Consider the following 19,464-nt stretch of genomic DNA (forward strand, 5'->3'; position numbering starts at 1 on the left):
TGTGTTTATTTCTATTCTGTAAAATAGAGGTTAAATCTCGAGGCCTTATTAGAGTCAGTATTTTAGGCAAGAATACTTGATAGATGATGCTGTTTTTCATCACAGAATGTTTTTATCAAGTTGCCTCTCTATGAATGATGCTAACAGTAGTCACTTAATTAGGTGGTGCTCCCAGGTCTTTCCACTGTTCAGGTTCCTTTTTTTCTTTTTTTTTTTTTTTTTTTTTTTTTCTTGTATTTGCAGCTACCAGGTACTAGGCACCTCCAGTAATGGCAAATACGTATTTTTCTCTCTTTCTTAAGTATCATTTTGATGTCATGATATTTTAAAAGTCAGCTCTGGGGCACCTGGGTGGCTCAGTCAGTAGGTGTCTGACTTTGGCTCAGGTCATGATCTCACAGCTCTGTGAGTTCAAGCCCCGCATCAGGCTCTGTGCTGATGGCTCAGAGCCTGGAGCCTGCTTCAGATTCTGTGTCTCCCTCTCTCTCTGCCTTAACCCACTCGCATTCTATTTCTGTCTCTCTCAAAAATAAATAAACATTAAAAAAAAAATCCGCTCTATCAAGGTATAATATACATGCAGTAAAATGTAACAATTTCAAGGGAACAGTTTGGTAAGTTTGGACAAATGCATCTCCCTGAATATTCACCACCACAATCTAGATACAAAATATTTCATTCATCCCCCCCCAATTCTCTTGTGACCAGACAACAATTGACATGCTTTCTGTCTTAAGTTAGTTCAACTCCGACAATATGAGTATTAGATTACTTGGTATTGCCCTACACATCACATGCAAAGATCACCTTTCATGCTTTTATACAGTCTTATTTTTTGTCTTAATCTCAGTTTGATGAGCTAGTATGTATTCAAGTTCACTGATTGTTTCTTCTGTGGTGCATAATCTACTGTTAAGGCCATCCTGTCAATTTTGATTTCAGGTGTTACAGCTTCAGCTCTAGGAGTTCTGTTTGGTTCTTTATATTTCCAGTTCATGCCTGCTTATCTTCATGTTTTCCTTGAAATCCTTAGGTGTATTTATAATAATGACTTTAAGTCTTGTCTGCTCATTCCATCATATCTGTGATGTCTGTCTTTCTTTCTTATTGACTGATTTTTTCCTTTAGTTATGGCTCATCTTTTTCTACTTTTCAAATACCTAGTAATTTTTACTGAGTACTAGAAATGGTGAGTGTTTGGTTATTGGGGTGTCTGAATTCTCCTTTCTTCTTTTAAAGACTACTGAGTTTTGTTCTGACAGCCAATTCAGTTGCAGATCAATTTGATCCTTTTGAGGCTTATTTTCAAGCTTTGTTTGGGCTGGTTTAGAATAGCCTTTCCAACAGTGTGGAGGTTCCTCAAAAACTTAAAAATAGAACTACCCTACGACCCAGCAATTACATTACTAGGTATATATCCAAGGGATACAGGTTTGCTGTTTCGAAGGGGCATATGCACCCCAATGTTTATAGCAGTGCTATTGACAATAGCCAAAGTATGGAAAGAGCCCAGATGTCCATCAACAGATGAATGGATAAAGAAGATATGGTGTGTGTATATGTATATGTATATGTATATGTATATGTATATGTATATACATGTGTATATATATGTATGCGTATATATATGTATGTGTATATATGTATGTGTATATATGTATATATATACACATGTATACATACATACATACATACAATGGAGTATTACTCAGCAATCAAAAAGAATGAAATCTTGTTATTCACAACTATGTGGATGGAACTAGAGGGTATTATACTAAGCGAAATTAGAGAAAGACTGATATCAAATGACTTCACTCATATGAGGAATTGAAGATACAAAACAGATGAACCTAAGGGAAGGGAAGCAAAAAGAATATAAAAACAGGGAAGGGGACAAAACAGAAGAGACTCTTAAATACAGAGAACAAACTGAGGGTTGCTGGAGGGGTTGTGGGAGGGGGCATGGGCTAAATGGGTAAGGAGCATTAAGGAAGACGCTTGTTGGGATGCGCACTGGGTGTTATACATAGGTGATGAATCACTGGAATCTACTCCTGAAAACATCATTGCACTATATGCTAGCTAACTTGGATGTAAATTATAAATAAATAAATGAATTAAAAAACTAAAAAAAAAAAAAAAAGAATAGCCTTTCCAGTAGGGCAAATTTAGCCCTATTACCAGTGCATTTCCTTTCTATAGTTTCTTGTTTTACCATGAGTATCCAGCAAGGTTTCTCAACTCTGGCTGGATAGATGGAACATCTTTCAGCCCTGTATAAGCTCTTGAGAAGTTTTTAGTTCACAGCTCCGTAGTAGGTGTCCTTTCCCTGAGTCATTATCCTTTGCTTCTCCTCATGGAGTCCCACATATTCTCAATTTATTATGGGTTTTTATTAATTTAGTGTATTTTAAATTATAGTTGGCCTTTTTTTAAGTGCCACATTGTCTAAATTTGGCCAGTGAGAGTCCATTTAATGGCTGACTTCCATGTCCTTTTGACATTATTCCCATTAGATTTTTGAACAGTTTCTTGCTTTCTCACACAACAAGCCATCATACACTCACCATGTATTTTTCCCCTACCAGACTTAGAATTAGCCATTTCTTCATGGAGCTCTGATTTCTTTTAATAAAGAATAGTATTTATTTTTTTATTTAAAAATTTTTTTTTAATATTTTTATTTATTTTTGAGACAGAGAGAGACAGAGCATGAGCAGGGGAGGGGCACAGAGAGAAGGAGACACAGAATCTGAAGCAGGCTCCAGGCTCCAAACTGTCAGCACAGAGCCCGATGCAGGGCTTGAATTCACAGGCTGCAAGATCATGACCTGAGCCGAAGTCGGACACTCAACCGACTGAGCCACCCAGGCGCCCTAAGAATAGTATTTAGATACCAGAGTCTAGAATGTGAAGGTGCTTATTGTTAGGAGTATCATTTATTTCTTGGCCCTTTCTTTGTTATTAGAGCTAGGAATTTATTATTTTTTTCACATCATGAGTTCATGTTGATCTTTCCAATTAAAATTTAAAATTAAAAGGATTTTGTTGAACTTCTTTGATTTTATATTATCTTTTTTCTCTTATATTGAAAATCTTGGTTCCTAATATTATCATAATATTTTATTTGCTTTCTCCTGCAGTATATTAAAAAGTCTCAGAATTATAATGTAAATACTAATGGTAATCTATTGAGCAAAATTTAAGATTTCTTTGCAGTTCATTTTGGGTATAGAATATATCTCTACAAGGGTTTCTGCTTCTGATAATAAAGGACTAACTCATATTAGGCTAATCCTCCTTTAGATAACAGTTATTAACCTGGGGTAAAAATATTTAAAGTGATTATTTAGTAGATGTGGAAAACTGCCATATAAAAACTGGAAAGGAATAGACCCTGAAAAGAATGGGACTGTACTTGGTGATATTAACATTAAATAGCTCTTTGCAAAGGGTTGTTTTCAAGCATAGAGCCTTGGTCTTAACTGGCTTTAGAATGGCTGTCAGGAAGCCTTCAAGTTTGCATATATGTAAATAACCGTCCAAATCCTGGGCCAAACCTAAATACATGCATGGAACAGAAACTCCCAGGAGCTTGACAGGAAACAGTAGCTGGAAGGCAAAAATAATTAACAGAAAGTTCAGCTGTTGCTCACCACAGGGGAACAACATCAACCATTAAAATATTGGAGTGGTTGTAATATCAAAGTAAACTACAGGACAAGAAATATTAAAAGGGATCATTTATAATGATTAAAAATGAGGTGTTCATCATCTTCTCCATCAAGAAGACATAACAATTCTCAGGGTGCCTGGGTGGCTCAGTCAGTTGGGCATCCGACTTCGGCTCAGGTCAGGATCTCAGTTTGTGAGTTCAAGCCCCACTTCAGGCTCTGTGCTGAGCTCAGAGTCTGGAGCCTGCTTCAGATTCTGTGTCTCCCTCTGTCTCTGCCCCTCTCCAGCTCCCGCTCTGTCTCTCTCTCTCTCTCAAAGTTAAATAAAAACATTAAAAAAAAGAAGAAGAAGACAGTGTAACAATTCTGGATGTGTATATAACTAATAATAGAGCTACTAAGTACATGAAGCAAAACTGGCCTAACTGAAAGGAGAAATAAACAAATCTACCATGGTAGTTGGAGATTTCAACATTCCTTTCAGTAATTAGAAGAAGGAGCTAGAAAATCAGCAAGGATACAGGAGACTTGAACAACACTATCAACTAATTTTACCTTAATTGGCATTTAAAGAAGACTCTACCCTACAAGAGTATAGAGTATTTGTTCTTTTAAAGTACACACAGAATGTTCAGCATAAACCAGTGTCAAGTTAGTTTAAAAGTATTGATATCAGAGTATGTTCTCTGACCATCAGAATTAAATTAAAAATCAATTAACAGATACCTGAAAAATCCCCAGATATTTGGAAATTAAATTATTTAAACACAACAATCTGTGGCTGCCTTAAAACACACACACACACAACTTTATGGCAAAAGCTATTTATTATCTCTCACCATTCTGGGTGTTGACTATGCATTTCTTTTGCAGGTTTTTCCTGAGATTACTCAAGGAGCTGCATACATCTTAGAGGGTCTGCTAGAGGGCTAGGCCTTTTTTCCAAATGGTCTTTCATCCTCAATTATGCTAAACTGGGCTTCCTTACATAATGGAGATACATTCCAAGAAATCAACTTTACTTGCACTTATCAAATCTCTGCATCAAATTTGCATATGTTCCATCAAAGCAGATCACATGGATAAGCCTGGAATCAAGGCGAGAGGGGACTACTTGGATAGCAAGAGGCATGATTCATTGGGAATAACAGTTTACCAAAATCGATGGGACTTTGGTTAAATCATTTTTCTCATCTATAATGGAGTTTATGATATCCATCCTCAGAATTGTGTGGATTGAATGAAATGGTATAATCCTATGTGATAAAATTTGTTTAGAGTGTTTTTAAGAAACCAAAGGTAATTTAGAATGGCAAATACTACCATCTACCATTATTTATTTCCTACACATGCCAGGCATTGTCCTAAATAGTAGAGTTGCAACAGACACAGTCCTTACCTTAGAGAAATGATATTTTGAAGGTAAAGTAACTAAGCCCATATTAGATTTACAGACATTATAACTTTATCCACATGTCAAGCCAAAAAGTTTTGTAAACTCAACTGTGGCTTGACATTTGGATGTGCTTATGTTAAATTTTATATTAAAATCAGTTAATTGACATTGTTAATACACCAAGATTATGTATCTATAAGATACATCTGTAAGATGTGGCTTTTCAAAGCATCATTTAAAAAAAACTATCTCTTGGGGCATTTGGGTGGCTCGTCAGTTAAGCTTTCGGCTCTTGATTTCAGCTCAGGTCATGATCTCACCGTTCTTGAGATCAAGCCTCACGTCTTGAGATTAAGATTCTCTCCCTCTCTTTCTACCCTTTCTGCACTCAACATATGCATGCTTTTTCTCAAAAAATTAATAATTAAAAAAAATTTTGAAGTAAAGTGAAAGACAACACACAGGATGGGAAAAAATAATCTGCAAATCATGTATCTGATGAGGGACTTTTATCTAGAATACATGAAAACTTACAATAAAGACAAAGACAAGGGGTACCTGGGTGGCTCAGTCAGTTGAGTGACCGACTCTTGATTTTGGTTCAGGTCATGATCTCACTGTTGTGAGATTGAGCCCCATGTTGGGTTCCATGATGAGTGTGGAGCCTACTTGGGATTCTCTCTCTCTCTCTGTCTCTCTCTGTCTCTCTCCCTCTCTCTGCCCCTCTCCCCCACTTGTACTCTCTCTCTAAATAAATAAATATTTTTTAAAGGACAAAGACAAAATAAAACAGCAACAGTCCATTTTAAAAATGGGCAAAAGGTCTGAATAGACAGACATTTCTCCAGAGAAGATACACAGATGACTAATAAGCACATGAAAATATACTTGACATCATTAGTCATCAAGGAAATACAGATCAAAACTACAATGAGATACTACTTCATACTCACTAGAATGGCTAGAATCAAAAAGAAAGACATTAACAAGTGTTTTCCAGATGTGGAGAAATGTTAACCCTCACACCCTGCTGGGGGGATTATCAAATGAGGCAGAAAACAGCCTGGCATTTCCCCAGTGGTTCAATATAGCATTATTTTATGGCCAAGTAATTCCAGTCCTAGGTATATACCCAAGAGAAAAGAAAGCAGGTTTACACAAAAACTTGTACACTAATGTGTAAAGAAACATTATTCATATTAGACAAAAAACTGAAATCACCCAAGTGTCGGTTAACTGACAAATGGATAAATAAAATGTGGTGTATCCAATAGAATGTTATATAACCATAAAAAGGAATGAAATACTGATACATATTACAACATGGATGAACCTTGAAACATTATACTAATTCAAAGAAGCCAATCACAAAAGACCACATATGGTTCTATTTATATTAAATGTTCAGAATATGGGCTCCTGGGTGGGTCAGTCAGGTAAGCATCCAACTTCAGCTTAGGTCATGATCTCACCGTTCAGAGTTCGAGCCCCACATCAGGCTCTGTGCTGACAGCTCACTGCTAAAAAATGTTCAGAATAGGCAAATCTGTATATAGAGAAAGAACAATAATTGAAATGAGGGGTGAGGGAGCAATAGTTAAAGGATACGAGGTTTCTTTTGGAGGTGATTAAAATGTTCTAAAAATTGATTGTGGTGATAGTTGCATATCTGTGAATATACTGTAAATCATTGAACTGTACACTTTAAATGGATGAATCTTACAGTATATGCAAGCTTTATCTCAGTAAACAGTTGTTAGAAGAATAAACAGGTTTTTGCAAGGCTGTTTACCAAACACTGTCTCCAAACCAAAAATTCTAATTGCTTTATAAAGATGTATATGATATCCAAAACCACTGAATTGTACACTTAAAAATGATTAAGATGGCAAATTTTATGTAATGTGAATTTTATCTCCATTTTTAAAAAGATGTATGCTTAATCTTAGGAATACAAGATAAATACAGCAATGAGAGCTCAGTGAAACAAGTCAGAAGTCAGAGAATTTTTTTTTTTTTTCTGAGTAGGCTCCATGCCCAGTGTGGGGCTTGAACTCATAACCCTGAGATCAAGAGTCACTTACTCTGCCAACAGAGCCACCCAGGTGCCCCCAGAGTTCAGATCAGTTTTAATACCAGCTCTCCCGATGGAGAATCTAGAGAGTGATCAGAATCGCATGCCAGAAGGGTTCAGTGAGTACACTTGTTTGTCCAGAAGTCCCACAGAAGGCTATAAAGTGAGGGTTGGAATTATCAAATAATCAACATTTTCTCAGTGGAACCTTCCAATGTCGAAGGAAGAGACCACCTCTCTAATATGTGAAACACTGAAACTGACTTTACTACTTGCTAAGCAAGAGAGTAATACTTACAAACACAATCTCTAAACAAAATAGAACCGATATACAAGGTTTTAAGAATTGTGGATTTCAGGGATTGGCAGATTTTCAAAACTGAAAATGTTTTACAGATTGGCTCACCTCTGGCTGTGGTGTATAGGGATTGGTGGACTGTCAGAAGCAGGAGTAGAAGCTTGAACACTGGTGATTTCTGGAGTGAGGCTGTGGTTTACTGGCTGCCTTGCAGATGTGTGGGGCTGTCACTGGCTGACTTTCAGCGGCCTGGCTATTAGAGCAAAGCAGTTACTGTTTGATTGGGACAGGTTTAGACTGGTTCTGTGGTTACGTGCTTATGGCTTAGAACAAGAGTCAAAGCACAAGCAGTCTTTCTGTTTCTTGAATTTGGAGAATTCAGTTTGGAGAATTTTACTGCTGTATTTTATTATTTCTGATAGCTACATTGTAATTTAACTTAAATCTTTACCCAGTAGTTCAGTCAGGAGTCATGGAAGTTTTTAACCAGGGAGTGACATGGTGACCTTTGCAAACTTGTAAGAGGAAGATTATAGAGAAGAAAAAGTCCAAGAGATAGGTTAAAAGGCTGTCAAAAAGGCTGGATTTTAGGATATCCTGAGGCCTAGCCTTCCTAAGAGGGGAAGAATACAGACTTGATGGTGTATTCATATCTTCCTGTTCAGAAGTTAGGTTTGATGTGTCTTGTCAAGATGCGAGTGTGCCATTTGCCCTCATTTCTGTTCTTGTGTTTCCTCTCCTCTCCCTACTTCTATTCCCCGCTCCCTCTCCCCCTCTCCAAGTGAAAAATTAACCTCTATGCCAAGGAAGCATTGCTAGTGAATACCAAGATTATTCTAATTAGTAAATCAAGAATAACTTAAAAAACACATTGAGGAAAAAGTGCCTTGATGTCTCACCATTTTCTTGGTTTTCTTAGATAATTAAGTTGAAAGCTGAAGCCCGGCTGGACCTGCTAAAGCAGATCGGTGTTTCTGTGGACACGTGGCTAAAGAGTGCAATGAATCAAGTAATGGAAGAACTGGAAAATGAACGATGGGCTCGCCTTCCTGCAGTGACCAATAATGGCACTTTACACTCGGTAGGATTTCTCTTCTTGGCTGTAATGGGCAGACTTTCACTGAGGGATGCTCTTCTTTGACTGTGTCACCAAACCTGATAATAGCCAAAATTTAAAAGAAAAAATAACGGTTTTGCTAGCAGTTTGGTTTCTTTTCTTTGGCCTGTCACTGAGTTAAACTTGGTGCAGGAAGAGGGAAAAAGTCATGCTTTTTATTTTTAATATGCAGTGAAGAACATATTATCACTAGTTGGTTTATTAGTGCCACTTTACCAAATTCCTTATCCCATCATGAAGTAGATATGTTTCTTGTCTGGAAGTCATGGAATAAAAATTTTAATCTAGTGTTTCTGAAGTTCTCAGAGGTCTTCTCTGAAAACTGACATCCAGAGAGTCAGAAACAATCTTATAAAGAGAAAAGGGGGTGCCTGGATGGCTCAGTTGGTTGAACGTCCAACTCTTGGTTTCACCTCAGGTCATGCATGATCTCACCGGTCATGCATGATCTCACACTTCATGAGATCAAGCCCCATGTGCCTGGGATTCTCCCTCTCCCTCTCTCTCTGCCTCTGTCTCTCTTTCTCTGTAAATAAGTAAATAAACTTAAAAGAAAAAAGAAAGGAACACTTTTAGTCTCTGGCTTAATTATTTGATTCACAAGGGCTTTCACACTCTGTTCACTGTATTTTTCATCAGGGAGACAGTGCAAGTATGGTCAGAGCTCAAGCTAGCATTTTCTTGCTTCAAGTCCAGGGCATTTTCCACTTTGATGTCATCCAGTTCAACCTTAGCTAATAGCTTAATTAATATAGCTACTCAGCTGATGGTAAACTAGACCTCATGTTGGAGATCTGAGTGCCAGAAAAGTTCATTGACTTGCCTGTTATTACATAAGTGGATATATGATGTCTATAGCTGGTCAGACTAAAGTAATTCCTACTGCTGCTTCCTACCCATTACTCTGTCTCATCCTGTTTATTTCCTTATGGCATTTATTACGATCTTTGCTTTGTGTTCTTTGTCTATCTTCCTCTCTGGAATGTAATTACCATGTCTGTCTCATTCAGTGCACAGCAAAGTGCCTGGCACATAGTAAGTACTCAATAAATAATCTGTTGAAGGAAGAAATGAAAGAATGGATGGCTGAATAGATGGAATAGTGGCAAACTAAAAGCTAAAACTCTAATCTCACAACTTCCTACTGTATCCAAAGTGCCTCTTCAGCGCTTGTGCCCTTCAGATAAAAGGCATCCTTGCGAGAGAAATTGGCTAAAGTTTAAGAACATTCCTGAAAGTTTTGTCAATTTTTTCACATAGCATTCTGATTTTCTAATGGGAATACGCTTGCGCATTTTAAAAAGATTGCGTGTGGGTGTGCATTTTAAGGAAAAGCAATCTATTGAAAGTTTATTTTTATTTGACTATTAATGGTAATCCAGCTAGAGAAAATAGGCACACATCACCTACTTGACGTCAGGGATAGAAGAGCCTGGCCTGTTTTTAATACAATAGAGTTGTTCCATGTCATGGAATATCTCTTTCTAATGCATCTTTTGAATGTCACAGTTACCATCTACTTCAAGTAATTTTGTTGTACAGAATTTAGGATGACAGCAAATCCCAGGCACACACTTTCTTTTGGCCTCTTCAGTAGCACTGTTGGCAACCAATAAACCCATGATTTCTCTTGGACTAGTATCTTTTCTAACTAAATCAACTGGGCAGGCATTTATCCCCTCCCTGTGTGCCTACTTCCTGAGCACATTGGAGATGAACAAGAATTGGTCTCTCTCCTTGAAGAGCTTGCAAGCTGGTAGAGCAGACAGACCTCAGACCTTTATAGATCTTAGTGATCCATGGCAGTGTATGACTGGGTTCCTCTGTGGCAAACTTGAAACGCCTACTTCTAACTCATCAACACACCTTGGAAAAAACCCTTCTCTCTGTGTTTCAGAGAGAAAGTTAAGTTAAATGATCTAAGATCCCCTCCAACTCCAAAATCTTACGATTTTGTGAAATGCTATTAAAAAAGTTTAATACCAGGTGGAAAAATAGGAAAGACGTTTGCCCCATGAAGGAACTGTCAGTTGAGATAGTCCTTGAAGAATTTTAACATGAGATAAAGAAGGGCTTCTGAGTGTGAAGGAAGGAAATGAAGAAGATATGCCTAGTACAGTCTGTCAATGAGTAGTACATTCTGGTAGTAAGTGTTGAATAAATTCGGTGTTTTTGAGAACTGTCCAAAGACATGAGCTCATCTAGAAACATCACATTTTCTGCGAAGAGAACATTTTGCAATCCTAACGCATTCTTCCTTACCTCTAGTCAGTATTATGGAGCTTGTGTCATCCTGCTTTCAGCTGAGGGATATATTTTGTGGAAGCTCTACTAACAGTCCAGTAGTGCCCCCTTTATCCATGGTGTCACTTTTCTTGGTTTCAGTTACCATGGTCAGCCATGGAAGCAACTATCTAGATGCAGATGATCCTCCTGACCTATTGTCAGAAGGTCAGTGGTAGCTTAACGCTGCATTACAATGCCTACGTCATTCACCTCACTTCATCTTGTCACGTAGGCATTTTATCTCACATCACCACAGGAAGAAGGGTAAGTACAGTACAATAAGATATTTTGAGAGAGAGAGACCACGTTCACAAACTTTTATTACAGTATATTATTGTAACTTATGTGTTACTACTATTGTTATTTATCTCTTACTGGGCCTGATTTATAAATTAAACTGTAGCACAGGTATGTATGTGTAGGAAAAAACATAGTCTGTAGGGTGTGGTCCTACTGGTACTTCTGTGGGTTCAAACATCCACTTGCAGTCTTGGAACATATCTCCTGCTGATAAGGAAAGGAGGCTACTGTATAAATAAAGGAGAGATGTGGGCACAAAACAGCTTAATGAAGTCCCAGTATTTATTTAACCTGCTTTTAAATGACTGCACTGAAGTAATTTAGAAGAAGTTGTATCTCTTCTCTTCACACTGGCAGCTGCTGGCTAGGATCATGAAGCAGAAATACACATCTGGGGACCAAATTATTTCTTCCATTATAGATGCCAACAAAAGCATTAGTCATCAAGTTTAGAGTTCCCTTCCATCGGGAAAACATGGTTAATTTTAATGTTACACATTAACAGTGTAAAGGGCCTTATTAGAAGATAAATGTTTTTAAAATATATAGTCTTTTTACCTTACAGAATAAGGAAGGAACTATACTTTCTTGAGTATTAACTTTTTGCCTTCTATATTATGCTGTGGTACAGATAGAGGGTTGGGAAGAAACATAGAAAAAGAATCACAGAATACAGCAATATTTTTTAATGGAGAACAGTCTGTTAATATAGCTACTCAGCTGATGGTAAACTAGAGCTCATACATACCTCTTATGGTTAGATTGCTACCAGTAGCCCAGTCAGCCTTTCTGCCAGTCATTCCTCCCTTCTCTTATTTTCCTTTCTTCTCTTACTCAAAAACCCATACTCAGTTTAATTTTGAAGTTATATTAATTTTAGAATAGAAAAAGGTATAAAACTGGATTAGAAAAAAATTAGAAAGTTAGGTAGAGGAAAAAAATGACCCCAAACTCCATCCTTATGACACCACTGTTAGCAACTTGATGTAATTCTGTCCTCTTTCTATTCTTTTTTTAAACATATTTGTCATAGGGGCGCCTGGGTGGCTCAGTCGGTTAAGCGTCCGACTTCAGCTCAGGTCACGATCTCGCGGTCCGAGAGTTCGAGCCCCGCGTCGGGCTCTGGGCTGATGGCTCAGAGCCTGGAGCCTGCTTCTGATTCTGTGTCTCCCTCTCTCTCTGCCCCTCCCCTGTTCATGCTCTGTCTCCCTCTGTCTCAAAAATAAATAAACGTTAAAAAAAAAATTAAAAAACAAAACCATATTTGTCATAATAAAGTTAATTTTGTATATTTTTCCATCTAGCATTCCATTTTGCTGGATAGTCTTCATAATCTTTCTTTTCATGTCTGTGTAGTATTCCCTCAGGAAGGCATACCATAATTCACTTAACTGCTCTCTTATAGGTTCAATATTTAGATTGCTTCCAGATATTATAAATAAATAATACTCTGAAAGAGTGTCTCTGAAAGAGATATATGTGTACATACTTCTTTTTTCCATAGTAGGAATAGATTTCTATAATACAGATTCTTAGAAGTAGAATTCATAGGTTGGAGATTTATAGTTCTTCGTTTAAGGTTGGGTTTTGTTCTTTTTTTCCCCCTAGATTCTCAAACTATAGCTGACAGTGTTTACATGACTTCCTTATCTTCAGCCATTTCCCCTATCATTTCCCCTATATAACAGACATCCTGGCATCCACTTTGTTGTGCAACCTCCCTAAGAGCGTGAGCATTTTGCAGAGTTGCATAGAAATAAATTCTGACTTTCCTCATTATGAAGACCATGCTGAATAATGTGTTTGAAAGGCAAGGAAATTAAATATTTTTAAACATCAGGATGGTAGTTTAGTTCTCATCTGCCTCGTTAAATGCCTAATAGTCTTTGCAGTATAATGGGTTTTGTTTTTGAAATATGAAAATCTGTTTGTTGGCTTGTCCTGATCCCAAAGAAAAGAAACAATGGCTTTTTGTAATGAAATAAATGTAAACAGTAGAAAATAATAGCATATACCTGCAAAAATTTTTAGGCACTTCCGTATTTACAGTTTTTCCAAGTGGTTAGTGGTCTTGTTATTGGATTAAACTCCATACCCAAATAGACCACACTATTATTGAAACTGAAATTTCATATTTTCAGTAGGATCAATTTAATTCAATTCAGTAAGCATGTGTGGAGCCTGCATGCCTCATGAGACCCTTTGCTAAGTGCCGGGAGTTACAAACTGAGTATAATGTCTGCTGAGTTTGTATCCACAGATTGAGAGAACCAGTCTCACTAACAGCCAAGACCAAAAGATGGGCATTGAAAAGATGTGGAGAATTTCAGTTCTAAGAGAAGTATCTCCAGCTGTATTGTGTTCTTTAACTTTCTGCATACCCATAACAACAAGTAAAGTACCTGACACAAATCCATATACGTAGTACATGTTCAAAAATACTAATCCACACCTGAAGATAAGCAGTCTAATTCCACCAACTGACCTTAAAATACTATTAAAAAGAGGAAGTTCACAAAAAAGCATCTCTACTGTACCAGGTACTATGTTAGGCACATTCATACATTATTTCAATTAATGATCACAATGGTCCTGAATGTATTTACAGATGAGAAGACAGACTTGGAAGAATTAAATATCTCCCAGTGGCACACAGCTAGTAAGTGGAGAGAGCTAGATTTGAACCCGCATATGTCTGCTTCTAAAGCCCTGCTCTTTACCATACTTTTTTTTCCTTTGATGATTCTGTTGAATCATCATTGAACATCCTATTTTTGATGTAATTAATCATCTTATAACATCTTCAGGTACTACGTGGCCAATTGCCATTAAAATTCTCAAGCTTTACTGATATTTTTTGACAGCTTTGCTGAGGTATAATTGATAATGTAGGCTACACATATTTAAAGTGTACAATTAGATATATTTTGACATGTGTATACAGCAGTGAAACCCTTGTGACAATTAAGATAATGAACATATCCACCACCCTCAAAAATTTCCTCATGCTCCTTCCAGCCCTTCAGTCAACCACTGATCTGCTCCCATTGTGGGTTAGTTTATATTTCCTAGAATTTTGTATGAACAGAATCATACAATATGTACCTTTTTTTAAATTTTTGGTCTTTCACTCAACGTGATTATTTTGAGGATCATCCGTGTTATTGCTCATCAATAATTGATTGGTTTTTTTTTTATTGCTGAGTAGTATTCCATTGTATGAGTACACCACAGTTTGTTTATCAGTTCACCTGATGATGGGCATTTGGGTTTTGGAGAGACTATTACAAGTAAAACTGCTTATGTTTTGAGTGGGTCAGACAGTGGGTATGTGTTTAACATTTTAGGAAACTTCCAAAGTGGTCGTACCATTTTACGTGCCCATCCAAAGGGTGCTAGTGTTTTAGTTGTTTCACAGCCTCACCAACACTTGGTATGGTTGGTCTTTCATTTTAGATATTCTAATGGGTGTGCAGTAGTGTATCGCTATATTTTTGATTTGTATCTCACCGATAATGTTGAGCATCTTTTCATATGCTTATTTGCCATCTGCATATATTTTTTGGTGAAGTGTCTGTTCAGATCTTTTGCCTATATTTTATTGCTTGTTTTCTTTTTATTGAGTTTTGAGAATTCTTTTTGTATTCTGTATACAAACCCTTTATCAGATAGATGATTAATTTTCTCCCAAATCAAGTCTATGGCTTGTCTTTTCATTTTAACAGTGTCTTTTAAAGACCAGACATTTTTAAGTTTGATGAAGTCCCCACTTACTTTTTTTTTTTTCTTTTATGGACCATGCTGTGGTGTGGTATGGTAGCTTTCACAAGCTATGATTTCTTTGACAAATAAATCTTTGCCAAACCCAAGGTCATATAGATTTTCTCCTATATTTTCTTCTAGAAATTTTATAGTTTTGGGTTATACAGTTAAATCTGTGACCCAGTTTGAGTTAATCTTTGTATATATGTATATGTATATCCTTTGTGTTGTTGTTGAAAAGACTGCCCTTTCTCCACTGAATTACCTTCACATCTTTGTCAAAAATCAATTAACCATATATGTGTGGGTTTATTTTTGGACTTTTTGTTTCATTCTGTTGATCTATTTATCTGTCCTGATGCCAATGCTACATTGTTTTGATTAATGTAACTTCATAATTAGCCTTGAAGTTAGGTAGTGTAAATTCTCCAACTTTCTTCTCCCTCTCTCTCTCTTTTTTTAAATTTTAAATCCAGGATATTTAACGTCCGGCTTTCTTCTTTCTCAAGGCTGTTTTGGGTATTCTGGGTCCTTTGCATTTCCATATAAGTGTAAACTCCCATTTTCTACAAAAAACAAACAAACAAACAAACAAACAAAAAAAAAAAAAAAACCCTACTAGGATTTTTAAAAATAGGATTGTGATGAATCTATCTGTAAGTCAGTTTGAAGATAGTTGATGTTTTAACAATATTGAGTCTTCCAACCCATTAACATAATACCTCCCCATTTATTTAACTTTAATTTCCCTCAGCAGTGTTTTATAGCTTTCAGTGTATAGGTCTTGCATCTTTTTTCAGATTTATCTCTATTTTAAAGTTTTTGGTGCTGTAGTGTTTTTTAAATTTCAACTTCCAATTGCTCATTGCTAACATACAGAAATATAATTGATTTTTGCATATTGATCTTATATCCTGCAACTTTGCTAAACTCATTTATTAGTTGTAGTAGCTTTTGTGTAGGTTTTCTGTGTAGATAATCATGTCACCTGCATATTATTACTACTGTAACTGTTAGCATCTCCAGTAGTTTAGGGCCAATGGATGTTCTTGCCTTGTTTCTGCACTTAGGGAGAAAGCATTCAGTCTTTTACCATTAAGTATGATGTTAACAGACGGGTTTTTGTAGATGCCCTTTACCATATTGAGGAGTTTCCTCTATTTAATTTACTAATATGAATGGATGCTGAATCTTGTGAAATGATTTTTCTTTTTTAGTTTGTTTATATGGTAAATTGCATTGATGATTTTTCAAATATTAAACAAACTTTGTATTACTGATAAACTCTACTTGTATCATGATACATTACCCTTTTTATATGTTGATTGAAATTGTTAAATTGGATTTGTTAAAATTTTGATGAGCATTTTTGTCTCTGTTCATGGCAGAGATTAGTCTATAGTTTTCTTCTCTTGTAATGTTTTTGTCTGGTTTTGGTATAATGGTTGTCTCAGAATAATTTGAAAAGTATCCCTTCCTCTTCAATTTTCTGGAAGCTTATATAGAATTGTGTAGAATTTTTCTTTCTTAAATGTTTGATATACTTCATCAGAGCATGTTATCTGAGCCTGAAGTTTTCTTTATGGAAGTTTTCTTGTAACAACAAATCCGGTGTCTTTAGTAGATATAGAGTCATTCAGGTTATTCTTCTTGAGTGGATTTTGATCATTTGTGTCTTTCAAGGAATTTGTCCATTCTATCTAAGTTGCCAACTTTATTGGAACAAGTTGTTTATAATATTCCTTTATTCTTCTTTCATTATCTAGAGAATCTGTAGGGGCATCACTTCTCTCATTCTTGATATTGGTTATTTGTGTCTACACTTTATTTCTGATCATTCTGCTAGAGGTTTATTCATGTGATAAAGAACTAGATTCGGGGTGCCTGGGTGGCTCTTGGAAGCACCATCTTTGCTGAGAATTCTCAAACAGGGACTGGGCACAGGCACTCAGCAGGGTACCTTTGTCGGTTAACTGTCAGTCTTCAGCTCTGGTCCTGATCTCATAGTTCCTGAGTTCAAGCCCCCCATTGGGCTTGTTCTGGCGATGTGAAACCCGCTTGGGATTCTCTCTCCCTCTCTGCCTCTCCCACTTGCTCTCTCTTTCTCTGTCTCTCAAAATAATAAATAAATAAGTTTAAAAAAAAGAATGAATCAGCTTTTGACTTCACTGATTTTCCCCCCTGTTGTTTTTCTGTTGTCTTTTGTATTGATTTCTGCTCTGGTTTTTATTTCCTTTACTCTGATTAGTTTGGATTTAAATAGCTCTTTCCTAAGTTGAGGAAATTGTTTCCCATTCCACAGGGATCACTGTCCTTAAGTGCATCATGTCCAGGGTTCATATATTTTGAACAGTTTTTTAGTTGTTTCTGGAAGGAGTTTAAATCTGGTCCCTGATGCTCCCATCTTATCTGGAAACAGAAATCCACTTTGCTGATATTTTCAATGTTATCTTTTATAATCTACTTGTGTTGTATTTGGAATGATGTTCAATATGGTCACTTCTTTGTCCAGATGAAGCTCCGAGGTTCTGCTAGTGAGTTGTAAGGAGCAAAATAGGATAATGATTTAAGTACTTTCTAGGTATTGAGCGTGTGTTAGGGGTTTAAATATGTCACCTAATTTAATCTTTATGATATGAAGTAATTGTCTTCATTATAAGATAAGGTCATTGAAGTTGAGAAGTTCAGTAATTTGCCCAAGGTCACACAGCCGTAAATGGCACACTCAGCATTCAAACTCAAGTCTGTCAGACCCAGGGACCTAGTATTGCTTTCTAATTCATTACAGTCCCATAAAGTTGATGAAACCCTTCAGAGGTTGTTTTGCTGAGTACAAGGAGATAGCTAATAATACCAACCCAGAAATCTGCTTCTTATCTGCCCTTGCAAAGAGAGTAAGCATTTTACAACATCTAAGAAAGGAAAAACATTAGCACAGCTGGGAAGAATAGTTTTAATTGACGTTCTGTCAGGTGACAGGAAGGAAAAGGGCTAAGAGAGCAGTTGTTAAGAAACAGAGGAAGAATGTGATTTTAGAAATGCTGGGTCAAGAAAATATTGTAACAGTGAGGTTACAGAGGGTGGAAGAGGGAAAAGGCAGAAGTTGTTCCACAGTGACATACTTTGGAAAGCTTCTGGAGCCATGCAAAAGCACATGGCCCTGACCCCTTTTGCTGTCACTGCAACCTTTCATTCCCTTCTATGAGACTCAAACAATGGACTCAAAATAAAGAGGAAAGAATGGAATGTTTAGTACCAAACAGTGTTGCCAAGATAAAATGTTTTGGATTGATTCCCAGTGCCAAAGCACAGTGCATATTAACATTCCTTCTATATTTTTGGAAATGTGTTCTACCCACACTGGCTTTAATTTTAGTTTTTATAGATATACGGGTGTTTTGTGTTGTTTTGTTTCAATGCCCACAGTTGTGGGTTTTTTTTAACGTCTATAACCTTTACTAGAGTATGAAAGCAGTATCTTCTGTGTAGATATGTTTACATTTTATGGCAGTTTTTAGCATGTGATCCTCACCTTTTATATGACACAGTGCCTTTTTGGAGAACAACGGAATCATAGCCTGAGATGATTTGAAAGGTCATGATTTGAGCCTATTTTGTCATTGACCTGACTGACCATAGATGAAATTATTTGTAAGATGAGGCACATGATTATCTGACTCAGCTGGGAAGAATTTCCAATAATAGTTATAAAATAATGAGAATATTACGAGGGCTCGTGAAGTGTAGGCAATACATTTGACAGGAAATATGTGCTACTTATTCTTTTAGAACGCTCCCCTCCACACACACACACACATTTCTATAGAATTTTATTAGGGAAATAGCAGTTAAGAATAGAGTCAGTTTTAAACATTAGTGCTCAATAGAAATCACTTTAATTCACTAAAAAGTAAAAGTGGACTGTATAGGAGGCCTCTGCTTTGCAACTCACTGAATGCCAGGAAGTCTTCTCTGACCTTCCTATTCACAGGACCCCCTGTGCACTCAGCATTTAGTTGTGATGGCTTCTCCACTCTAGAGTATGAGCTTTTGCAAAGCAAACCATGTCCTCCATTTCATATCTAAGAGCCTAGCACAGTGTTCAGCATATTGTAGGTATTTGATATTTCAGTTAATCGGTCTATTGTGAGACCTGATTCTGACCATCCATTTCTTATATCTTTAATGTGTAAACATTTGTGCCTTCGGATGTTTGAACATGGGAAAAAGTAGCTAAATAGATGTTTATATGTAGCTAGAAACAAAGAAACTTTGCCTGTTTTGTTTCCTCTTTTTTGGATTTTTACTTTAAAAAGTAAGACATATTTGGGGCATCTGGGTGGCTCAGTTGGTTGAACATCCACTCTTGATCTCAGCTCAGGTCTTGATATCAGGGTCGTAGGTTCAAGCCCTACACTGGGCTCCACACCAGGCATGAAGCCTACTTGAAAAAAAAGAGTAAGACATGCTTACTCTAATAGTTCAGATTGTAAAGAGAGAGAGATATTAAAAACAGCCATCTCTATTTCCAGTCTTTGTTGTGTTATTCTTCTTCCC

At 36.7% G+C, this 19,464-nt stretch overlaps 1 protein-coding gene across 4 annotated transcripts in view; it reads left to right on the plus strand.

Annotated features, from left to right (window-relative positions):
* The window catches only part of FCHSD2 (FCH and double SH3 domains 2), a 296,241-nt gene that overhangs the window by 263,143 nt on the left and 13,634 nt on the right, over positions 1 to 19,464 (plus strand). For all 4 annotated transcript variants that reach the window (XM_042959277.1, XM_042959278.1, XM_007080887.3 and 1 more), the window contains one exon: positions 8,362 to 8,523. In XM_042959277.1, the coding sequence (XP_042815211.1) occupies positions 8,362 to 8,523 (162 nt within the window). The remainder of the gene's footprint in view (positions 1 to 8,361; positions 8,524 to 19,464) is intronic.

This window comes from Panthera tigris, chromosome D1, assembly GCF_018350195.1.
Source record: "Panthera tigris isolate Pti1 chromosome D1, P.tigris_Pti1_mat1.1, whole genome shotgun sequence".
NCBI classification, from domain to species: Eukaryota; Metazoa; Chordata; class Mammalia; order Carnivora; family Felidae; genus Panthera; species Panthera tigris.